The sequence below is a fragment of the Loxodonta africana genome, chromosome 24 (assembly GCF_030014295.1).
Source record: "Loxodonta africana isolate mLoxAfr1 chromosome 24, mLoxAfr1.hap2, whole genome shotgun sequence".
NCBI lineage: Eukaryota > Metazoa > Chordata > Mammalia > Proboscidea > Elephantidae > Loxodonta > Loxodonta africana.
Genome location: NC_087365.1, coordinates 62,508,796 through 62,519,513, shown reverse-complemented (window position 1 = coordinate 62,519,513; position 10,718 = coordinate 62,508,796). Strand labels below are relative to the sequence as shown.

At 51.2% G+C, this 10,718-nt stretch overlaps 1 protein-coding gene across 3 annotated transcripts; it reads right to left on the bottom strand.

Moving 5' to 3' along the window:
• Positions 1 to 1,002: 1,002 nt before the first annotated feature.
• Positions 1,003 to 5,934, bottom strand: MRGBP (MRG domain binding protein). Of its 3 annotated transcripts, none has more exons than XM_003421768.4 (5): positions 5,766 to 5,934; positions 5,141 to 5,262; positions 3,128 to 3,209; positions 2,744 to 2,818; positions 1,003 to 2,124 (listed from the first exon to the last, which is right to left on the bottom strand). In XM_003421768.4, exons 1-5 carry the CDS (start codon positions 5,911 to 5,913, stop codon positions 1,937 to 1,939), a joined length of 615 nt encoding a protein of 204 aa, XP_003421816.1. In that variant the 5' UTR covers positions 5,914 to 5,934; the 3' UTR covers positions 1,003 to 1,936. The 3 variants fall into 3 exon arrangements, with proteins under 3 accessions (XP_003421816.1, XP_010599453.1, XP_023396629.1); XM_010601151.3 differs by lacking the exon at positions 5,766 to 5,934 and adding an exon at positions 3,593 to 3,758 and having other exon boundaries at positions 5,141 to 5,253; XM_023540861.2 differs by lacking the exon at positions 1,003 to 2,124 and adding an exon at positions 3,593 to 3,765 and having other exon boundaries at positions 2,788 to 2,818.
• Between the last annotated feature and the right edge of the window lie 4,784 nt (positions 5,935 to 10,718).

The following is a 10,718-nucleotide window of genomic DNA, read 5'->3' as shown; positions in this document are numbered from 1 at the left end:
CCTGGCCCAGAGAGCCTCTGCTTTCTTCCTAGTCTTCACACCAACAGTGGCTTTTGAACAGTTATATTGACATTGTACCGACAGCAGGCATGGCGTAGATGCTACTTCTCTGTGCTTCAGCCTCACCCCAGCTCCATTTTCCCTTTTAGATCCGGCTTTGGTTCACACAGGCCAGTCTCCCATGCTTTCTCAGCATCACAGCACACCACGGGCACAGGGTGGACACATGCAGGTGCTCAGAGCCACAGCTGGCCTTAGCTGCATGGGGTGCTATCCATGCCTGGGAGCGCTGTTCGGGCCTGCAGCCCAGGAGAGCAGCTGCTCCCCAGGTGAGGTCCAGGTCACAGGCACAGGAGTCTCATTCTGCACTGCGTCTGCCCTGCCGGGAAAGCTGAGGCAGGAATCAGACAAGGCCTGGAACACACCATAGGTGGGTTGGGTGCAGGTTAGCTCCTGACCCAGGTGGCAAGGACTCTGGGCTTTGCCTGTCAGCTGCAATGAATTCTGGCCACGTGGCTGGGCCTGTGTTGGTCATTACCACCAGGTGGACTCCCTGACCCTGAGAAGTGCCAGTGGTGGACGAAGGTGCCCTTGGGTTCCATGGTGGTTTGTCAAGGTAAGGGCCGGGGGCTCGAGGAGGCTGGAGGCAGGGTACATCCCTCTCATCTTATTGGAATGGCTGGACTTTCACCTTTGTGTCTTCTTTTTGCATGGCTGAAGAAGTACTTCTGGAATGTTCAGCCTGAATGGTGTGAGCTAAGCCAGGATACTTGTGCCCAAGCCTGGCATTGTTCACGTGACATCCTCTCCTGACGTTTTCTATTGAAGTGCTTGTCAGTCAACAAAGTAACCACTCTCAGCCTGTTAGTTTTGCACACACATTGTATCAAACGATGTTAAGTCACTTAAGTGTACCTTTGGTTATAGATATTTGAAAAATAAAAAGTTCCTGTGGCAGAAAAAAGTGAACCTACTCTGGTATCAAAGTCACAGGACTACAGGTTGGTTTTTTCGCACTTTAATATCAGAGTCAAACAAAAGTACATCTCAACGGCCCTGGGCCCCCTCAGCTCCAGGCTGCGCCTGCTCCACTCATGCATTTGGTCTGTTTGCAAGTTACTCAGTAATACAAAAATAATTGCTACAAATTCTCCATATCTGGCATATAAAAACTGAGCAAAAAGTATCTCAGTATCTCATTGCCTTAAAAGAAAACATCTCAGGAAAAATACAACACAGGTTTAACGTCTGTGGCTATTTTTTTCATATAAAACACTAGTAAAAATAGTCTTCTTAAAAATTAAATAGTGAAATGCCAACCAAATTATATACATTGTTACAGTACAAGTGAAGGAGGCAAAGTTCTTAGGTGCAAAGGCGGCACCATCAAGGGCGCCGAGGCCATGTCCGAGGCCGCTTCTCCTGATGCTGTTCCCTGTGGAACGAGAGGCTCCGGACGACGGAAAAACAAAGGAGGAGGAGTCAGTCCCCGGGGAAGACTAATGGCTACTTCTGAGGACAGAGAGAAAACGGCATTTTTATTGCTTGCCAGCTCGAACACGTTCTCCTTGTCCGGACCCTGCTCCACAGGGGTCCCTCAGGGGCCCTCTGCAGCAGCCGAGGCAGGAGCTAAGCAGGAGTCCCAGAAAGCAACGTGCGCGCAGGAGAAGACAGCTGAGACCCCTGTGCAGCCCTCAAGATCTGAGGTGAGCTGTCCCTCGTCCTTTGGAGTCCCTCAGGGTCCTACAGAGTCCCCAGAGTCTCAGTGGGCACCATGAAGCCTCTGTCCGCTTCCCTGGCCAGATGGCACGTCCCCCGGTGCTGATGCAGGCAGCACCAGACGGTCGGTGCTGGGGCCCAATGACCCCCGCTGACTGCACTCCCTCCGCCCCCCCAACCTGTAGCCACCTCTCTGCTGCTGCCCAGCGTGGGATGTCTATGTCCGGCGCCGCTTGGCAGCACTGGGGCTGGAAGGGTTGCTGTTTGCCGTCAGGACCTTGTCGGTGACCCGGCTGCGCTTGCGCTTGTCTGCCCCTTCTTTGGATCCTAAATCTGAGGAGTTCTTTTCTTTCTCTTTGCTGGACTTTTCTGCTGCTTTCCCCAAGCTTCCCGAAGATGAAAATACTGATTGAAAAAAAAAAAAAAAAATTCGGCTGTAAGTGCCAGTCACGCTGGAAACAGAAGGTCCAGACTCTCGCTTCGCCTGCCTGCTCAGCTCAAGTGCTCCGCATGCGTGCGCACACATGTGCACACACACACACACACACACACATACACACGCAGCTCTCCAGAGTCTCTACCAAGCTGCGGTCTCTGCCCGAAAGGGGCCTGAGCAAGCCTTCCCACCGTCAGGGCCTCAGGCCTCAAGGACTCTGCCACAGACATGACAGCAGCCTCACCCCTTGCCCCCTCTAACCGCGCTCACACAGCTGCACAGGAAACACCCGTGGGGCTGTCTTGTCTGTGTTCTATGTTGAACAGACCACGTCGCCCCGACCAGTAACTGAGGCTGTGCTGCTGCCCTATTGGCCCCAGATGGCTGTGACAGTGTCACCGCACCTCAGCGTTCCCACCCTGCAGGTCGGAGCCAACGTTTATACTAAGCCAGAGCATTAAAAAGGGATCAGCCAGCAAGCTGACGCTCCTGCTGAGGAAAGCGGTGATGCATATCCACGCTGTGGATGCCTCACAGGGGTGCTGTGCCTGTCCTCTGGGGTGGGGGATGCACACCGCTCACACTCACCATCGTCAGCCCCATTGTGAGGGTCCACGTCTTCCTTCATTTCCTCTTTCATCTCCTCCTCAATGATCACTTTTCCTGTGGAGGGAGACCGACGGCCCTGCTTGGGGGAGGCTCACCTGGTGAGCAGCAGAGCCAGGGCAAGGCCAGCCAACGCTGCAGACGGCACACGGATTCTACCGCACCGCTTTTCAAGGAAAGAACCCTCTCCTATTGTGGAAGTCCCCTGGCCCCCAAGTCCAGGCTGAGCGGGGCCCCAAGTACCCATTCACTCCCCTCCCAGACCCTGGTCCCCCCTGGCACGTGGCCTCACCCAGTGCTGCCGCCCTCAGCCAGCTCCCGCCTTTTACTAGTCTCCAAACCCCACTTCAGTGGCCTGCGTCTTACCTTCTCGGACCTCCTGGATGATTTCCTCTGGAAGGACGAAGTTCCTCTCTGGATTTGGAAAGGGGAGGATCTCGGACTCATGCTGACGTCAGAGAGGGTGTAATGTTTTTTTAAGAAATGAAGAAAATGTGATTTCAGCCATTAAAAGTGTATGCAGGAGCAACGAATGAATGTAGACACCCAGTGTCCTGGGGGTGGGGACAAGTAGCACCCGGAGCGGCCCAGCCTACCCACTAACACACTCCCAGAGCCAGGGCAGAGGCAACGCTGTAGGTGCTGCACAACTGGCTCACAGCTTGCTCACCCAAGAGCTGGCCAGACCACAGCCGACTCAGAGTGCAGGGCAGAGGGCAGGGAGGGGCTGACAGAACACAGTGCTGCCACCTCTGTCCACGTGGGCGACACTCAGGGAAGCTGGGTGAGGCCTCTCAGGGGTAAGGAGGCAAAGCAGCAGAGCACACTCACCAATGGACTCTGATCGGGGCTCTCCTGTCCTCTAGGCCATGGGTCCCAGAAGGGACAGAGACCCTGGAAAGGCAGGACCACCAGACGGGAGGGAAAGATGGGCTGGTGGGACAGTCCTGGCTGACCTGGGAGGTGGGCTGTGTTCCGCCAGGTAGCCTGCGCACACCTGCAGGCTTACATGTGCCAATCAAAACCTGTGCACTCCAAAAACCCCCCAGACTCCGGGCCCTTGAAATCCATCTGCCAGGATGGGTCCTGGTGGTTTGGAGTCAGCCTGTGTGGTCCTTGTTCTAGAACAGATACCATCCCCACGTCTCCCTCCCCCAGTGACGTAAGGAGCCATTACAGGAATAAGGCAGGGAGGGGAGGGGCTGGCACTCCCTATCCCCCTGAGCTCACAGGGGCGGTTTCTACAGCCTGGCTGCCTCGGGCCTGACTTCACATGACTGTGATCCTGAGCCAAGCCCACCTCAGGAGCGGGCCATGGACAGGGACTGTGCTGCATAGGCTTCTCTGAGCCCCAACTTTTACCACTGCTAGCCCAGGGTTGGGGCTTGGTGCCCCCACTACCTTTCACAGGTCACCCTACGGTGTTACAGGGCAGGTGTCGAGAGGGCAGGCCCGGGGCCTTCATAGCCTGGCTGAGTCCGTGCTCTGCTGAGTGGGGAGAATCTGGGCACTGCTGACCCCTCGGCACCCTAGGTCATTTGGAAGTGGCAGGGTGTGGCCTGCCACTGACCCAGAGTGTAGTAACAAGGAATAAGTGACCAGTGCCCAAGCTCAGTCACTTGCAGTAACAGCAACTAAAGCTTCCCCTGTGCCCACGACCGGCTACTCACACCCCTGGCTACAGCAGCCCACAGCAGCATGGCTACCATCTTCCTCCCTTCTTCACAACTAGGAAGAGGGGAACTCGCCCAGGACAACCGGCAGTGAGTGGAAGAGCAGAACCTGAACCCAAAAAGGCCAATATGTTCACGGCCTCGCCGATGTGCTGCCCAGGCCTTGGCCAGGGGCTGGTGCACCCAACTCAGTGCGTGGGGCACAGTGGGTCCCAGCACCAGCAGAGGTGCCCACTCCCCTGGTCACCTGATAACCCCGCCCTGTCCAGTGCAGCTCCGTCCTGGTTCCCTAGTTAACCCACTCGCCCTTTGGCTGCCAGCTATGAGCTCTGCTGGCTCCATGAGAAGCCACAGAGGTCCCCTTCCTGCCTGCAGCACGCCGGGACTTCCCACAGACTAGCGATGCTACTGCCTCTCCCTGAGCTCAGCTAGCAGTCCAGGTAGCTACGCTGCCTGCACTTGAGTGCCTGGTGCTGGAAGACCCACCCCAGGGCCCACCATGGACTGGCTTCCACCAGCAAGCTTGGTTTCCACAAACTGGGTGCCCTATTGGGAGAGAGCCCTTGTTTAATGCCCTGTTGTCCACTGCATGAGGGCCGGTCCTGTCCTGTGGGGGTCCTCAGCTACCCATGCAAGGAAGTCTGAGCTCAGTCTGGGATGAAGAGCTCTGATTCTATACACAGGACGATCAGGGGTCAAAGCTCACCAGTGCCTGCATGTCATACATAGTGCTCAGGTGGTCCCAGATAACCTTGGATGGGACTTGCCGCCCTATGTTCTGGCTGAACTTGTCCCGGATGCAAATCATGTGGAAGTGCCGGTTCACACCTGCCAGAGGCGTTGGGAAGCAGGTAAGGGGGCAGAAGAAAGGGGCACGGGCTGGACAGGAGGAGCCAGCAGGTGTCTGTGGTTGGGACAGCAACGGCTGGTGGGGGGACAGAGATGGGGGGAACAGGAGGGGAAGGGGTCCGTGGGGGGGTACAAGGGGGGATCCACAGTGGCAAAGGGCAGGGATGAGCGGGAGGGGCCGGGTGGAGAGGGCCCGCGCGGTGGAAGGGTCCGCGCGGTTTGGGGGGGTCCGTGCAGTGGGGAGGGGGCTCACGCGGTTTGGAGGGTCCACCTGGTGGAGGAGGGTCCGCGCGATGGGGGGGGTCCGCGCGGTGGGGGGGGGTCCGCGCGGTGGGGGGGGTCCGCGCGGTGGGGGGGGGTCCGCGCGGTGGGGGGGGGGGTCCGCGCGGTGGGGTGGGTCCGCCGCCGCCCCGCCCTCCGGCCCCCGACGGTTACCCTGCCGCCCCGCCCCCACGCGAGTCCGCGGCCTCCGGCGCGCTCACCAACGGGCTTGTGGCCCAGCATGGCGTGGAAGAGGCACACCTCCACTTCGGGACTCCACACCACTGTCTCCTCTGCCGGGCTGGTGGCCGCCTCTCCCGGGCCCTTGTCGCCCGCGGAGCCGCCGCCGCCCACCTCGGCCTCCCCCATGGCCGGCGGCCGAGCTGACCCGGCGGGAGGCGCGGCCTCGCTCCGCGCAGGCGCACACGCAGGCGCGCGCTCGACTGCGGCACGCGCTCGGGCTCGCGCTCTGGCCCTGAGCAGGCGCAGTGTTGCTTGGGCGCGGTGCGCGCCAGCCGCGCCCCCTGGCGACAGCCTGCCGCGGCGCAGCGCCCACGTGTGCGGGGACTGGCGCTGTGACACTTATAATTTGGGGATTTGTTTTTAAAGCACAATTTTAAAAAGAACGCTAAAAAAAAAAAAAAAAGAGGAGCATCAAGTTGGAAAAGGATAGCGAGAATGGCTGCACAACTTGGAGAATGTAATCAATGTTACTAAATTGTACATGTAGAAATGGTTGTGAGGGCGAATGTTTTGTTATGTATTGTTTTCAACACAATAAAATAAAATAAGAACATCATTACCAAAACCCGTGCCGTCGAGTTGATTCCGACTCATAGCGACCTTATAGGACAGAGTAGAACTGCCCCCATAGAGTTTCCAAGGAGCGCCTGGCGAATTTGGACTGCCAACCTTTAGGTTAGCAGCCATAGCACTTAACCACTACACCACCAGGGTTTCCGGAACATCATTAGGAAAGTGAAAACACAACCTACAGAGTGAGAGAAAATATTTGCAAGTTATATCTGATAAGGGACTCATATCCAGAATACATAAAGAATTCTTACAACTCGATAATAAAAAGAAAACCCAATTAAAAAATGGGCAAATGATTTGAATAGACATTTCTCCAAATAGGATAGATAGATGGCTAAAAGGCATCAGGGAAATGCAAATCAAACCACAATGAAATACCACATCACATCCATAGAATGGCTAGAATAAGAAAGCAAACAAACAAAAAATAGCAAAGAAAATCCCAGAAACAAACAAGTGTTGGCAGAGATGTGGAATAATTGGAACCCTAGTACATTGCTGGAGAAATGTAAAATGGTTTAGCTGCTGTGTAAACAGTTTTGGCAGTTCCTCAATGGTTAAACAGAATTACCATTGGAGCCAACAATTCCACTTCTAGGTATCTACCCAAGAGAGAAGAAAAATACATGTCCGCACAAAAACATGTACAAGAATGGTCATAGCGGCATTTTTCATAGTAGCCAAAAGTAGAAACCTCCCAATTGCCCACTAACTGATGAATGGATAAACACAACATGGTCCATCCGTACAATGGAATATTGTTCAGCCATATAAAGGAATCCCCCACGTGTCTGTCAGTTTGTTATACTGTGGGGGCTTGCATGTTGCTGTGATGCTGGAAGCTATGCCACCGGTATTCAGACACCAGCAGGGTCACCCACGGCAGACAGATTTCGGCTGAACTTCCAGGCGAAGACAGACTAGGACGAAGGACCTGGTGGTCTTCTTCTGAAAAGCATTGGCCAGTGAAAACCTTATGAATAGCAGCGGAACATGGTCTGATATAGTGCTGGAAGCTGAGCCCCTCAGGTTGGAAGGCACTCAGAAGACGGCTGGGGAAGAGCTGCCTCCTCGAAGTAGAGTCGACCTTAATGGTGTAAATGGAGTCAAGCTTTGGGGACCTTCATTTGCTGATGCGGCACGACTCAAAATGAGAAGAAATAGCTGCAAACATCCATTCATAATCTAAAGGTGCAGTGTTCGAAGTGTGAATCTAGGAAAATTGGTCAAAAAGGAAACGGCGCTTGTAAACACGGATACCCTGGGCATTAGGAAGCTGAGCCGGACTGACACCGGCCACTCTGAATTGGACGGTCATATGGTCTACTGTCCCAGGAAGGACAAGGTGAAGAGGAATGGTGCTGCATTTATCATCAGAAAGAACATTTCAAGAGCTATGCTGAAGTACAACACTGCCAGTGACGGCGTGATATCTCTCCCAGCCATTCGGCGCTGCTATAACAGAAACACCACAAGGGGATGGTTAAACAAATTTATCCTCTCAGTGTCTAGTAGGCTACAAGTTCAAATTCAAGGCGTCAGCTCTAGTGGAAGGCTTTTTCTCTCTGTTGATTCTAGAGGAAGATCCTTGTCATCAATCTTCCTTTGGTCTGGGAGAATCTCAGCGCAGGAACCTCAGGTCCAAAGGATGCGCTCTGCTCCTGGTGCTGCTTTCTTGGTGGTATGAGGTCCCCCATCTCTTTGCTCACTTCTCTCCTTTATATCTCAAAAGAGATTGGCTTAAAACACTATCTAATCTTGTAGACCCCATCTATGTAACTGCCAATAATCCATCTTATTACATCATAGTGATAAGATTTACAACACCTAGGGAAACCACATCGGAAGATAAAATGGTAGATAATCATACAAGGGAATCATGACCTAGCCAAGATGACAGACATTTTTGGGGGACACAATTCAATCCATGACAATATCCATATGCCTACAAAGAAGACTGGTTAATATGACTATTATTAAAATCTATGCCTCAACCACTGAGGCCAAAGATGAAGAAACGGAAGTTTTTTTTTTACAGACGTCTGTAGTCTGAAATTGATCAAACATGTATTGTTTTGTTATGTTGTACACAGGGTTGCTATGAGTCAGAAGTGACTCAAGGGCACCTAACAACAACAACAACAACCCATTATCAATCACTGCCCATTTCTCCCCAACCTCCCCTGTCCCAATGCTCAGGCAACCACTGCTTTACTTTCTGTCTCCAGAGATTTGCCTTTTTAGAAATTTAATATAAATAGGATTCTACGATAGGTATTCTTTTGTGACTGGCTTTTTTCCCTCAGTTTTCTAGGTTCATCCATGTTGTAGCATGTGTCAGTGCTTCATCCCTTTATATTGTTGTTGTTGTGGTTAGGTGCCGTTGAGTCGATTCTGACTCAGAGTGACCCTATGTACAACAGAGCAAAACACTGCCCGATCCTTAGCCATCCTCACAATCCTTGTTATGCTTGAGCCCATTATTGCAGCCACCGTGTCAATCCATCTTGTTGAGGGTCTTCCTCTTTTTCACTGACCTACTTTACCACTTTACGAAGCATGATATCCTTTTCCAGGGACTCGTCTCTCCTGATAACATGTCCAAAGTATGTGAGACATAGTTTCACCATCCTTGCTTCTAAGGAGCATTCTGGTTGCACTTCTTCCAGGACAGATCTGTTCATTCTTTTGGCAGTCCATGGTATGTTCAATATTCTTTGTCAACACCACAATTCAAAGGTGTCAATTCTTCTTTGATCTTCCTCATTCATTGTCCAGCTTTCACAGGCACATGAGGTGATTGAAAACACCATGGCTTGGGTCAGGCGAACCTTAGTCTTCAAGGTGAAATCTTTGCTTTTCAACACTTTAAAGAGGTCTTTTGCTGCAGATTTGCCTAATACAACGTGTCTTTTGATTTCTTGACTGCTGCTTCCATGGGTGTTGATTGCAGATCCAAGTAAGATGAAATCCTTGACAACTTCAATATTTTCTGTTTATCATGATGTTGCTCATTGGTCCAGTTGTGAGGATTTTGTTTTCTTTATGTTGAGGTGTAATCCATACTGAAGGCTGTGGTCTTTGATCTTCATCAGTAAGTGCTTCAAGTCCTCTTCACTTTCAGCAAGGAAGGTTGTGTCCTCTGTGTAACAAAGGTTGTTAGTAAGTCTTCCTCCAATCCTAATGCCGAGCTCTTTTTTACATAGTCCAGCTTCTTGGATTATTTGCTCAGCATATAGATTGAATAGGTATGGTGAAAGAATACAACTTTGATGCACAACTTTCCTGATTTTAAACCAAACAGTATCTCCTTATTCTGTTCAAATGACTGCCTCTTGGTCTATGTACAGTTTCTCATGAGCACAATTAAGTGTTCTGGAATTCCCATTCTTCACAATGTTATCCATAATTTGTCATGATCCACACAGTCGAACACCTTTGCATAGTCAGTAAAACACAGGTAAACATCTGTTTGTATTCTCCACTTTCAGCCAAGATCCATCTGACATCAGCAACGATATCCCTGGTTCCGCCTTCTCTTCTGAATCCAGCTTGAATTTCTGGCAGCCCCCTGTCAATGTACTGCTGCAACTGCATTTAAATTATTTTCAGCAAAATTTTACTTGTTTATGATATTAATGATATCGTTCAATAATTTCTGCATTTTGTTGCATCATGTTTCTTTGGAATGGGCACAGATGTGGACCTCTTCCAGGCGGTTGGCCAGGTAGCTGCCTTCCAAATCTCTTGGCATAGATGAGTGAGCACCTCCAGTGCTGCATCCGTTTGTTGAAACATATCAATTCAAATTCCATCAATTCCTGGAGACTTGTTTTTTGCCAATGCCTTCAGTGCAGCTTAGACTTCTTCCTTCAGTACCATTGGTTCTTGATCACGATTTAGGAGATTAAAATTGGAGCCATTATTTCCTGTCCTTGAGTATAAAGAATGTGGCCCAGCTGGAGCTGGACTCACAAAGACACATCAGCTGGGCGCTGAGGTATAAAGACAACAGCTGGACAATCTTGGAAAATATCTTTTAGGAAAAGTTTCACATAAATAAATCATAAACAGAGCAAGATGATCTACATATTTCCCACTTTTATCTCTTCTTACTGGCATTTAGTAAATAGTAAGACTCGTTGGACTAATGAAAACCCTCCTGACTCTTGTTACTGAAACCCGTACCAATGATTACTAAGAAAGACAATTGAAAATGCAGAATCGCTGTGAATTAGCAGTTTTCAGCCAATTTGTGAAAAGGCAAAGCCTTCAATGATTTTACTCATTTGTAACAATAATATCTACTGATGATTCTTTTGCTTTCCTTGGGCTGGGGCAGACGTGGCGTGTCCGTT

What these genes read in the sequence shown, in the direction of transcription:
- MRGBP (XM_003421768.4), bottom strand. Translation starts at nt 5,913, where the DNA reads ATGGGGGAGGCCGAGGTGGGCGGCGGCGGCTCCGCGGGCGACAAGGGC. An exon ending in TGTATGACATGCAGGCACTG is followed by an intron (nt 3,210 to 5,140) that starts GTGAGCTTTGAC and finishes CTCTGACGTCAG; the next exon opens with CATGAGTCCGAGATCCTCCC. An exon ending in CATCCAGGAGGTCCGAGAAG is followed by an intron (nt 2,819 to 3,127) that starts GTAAGACGCAGG and finishes CTCCCTCCACAG; the next exon opens with GAAAAGTGATCATTGAGGAG.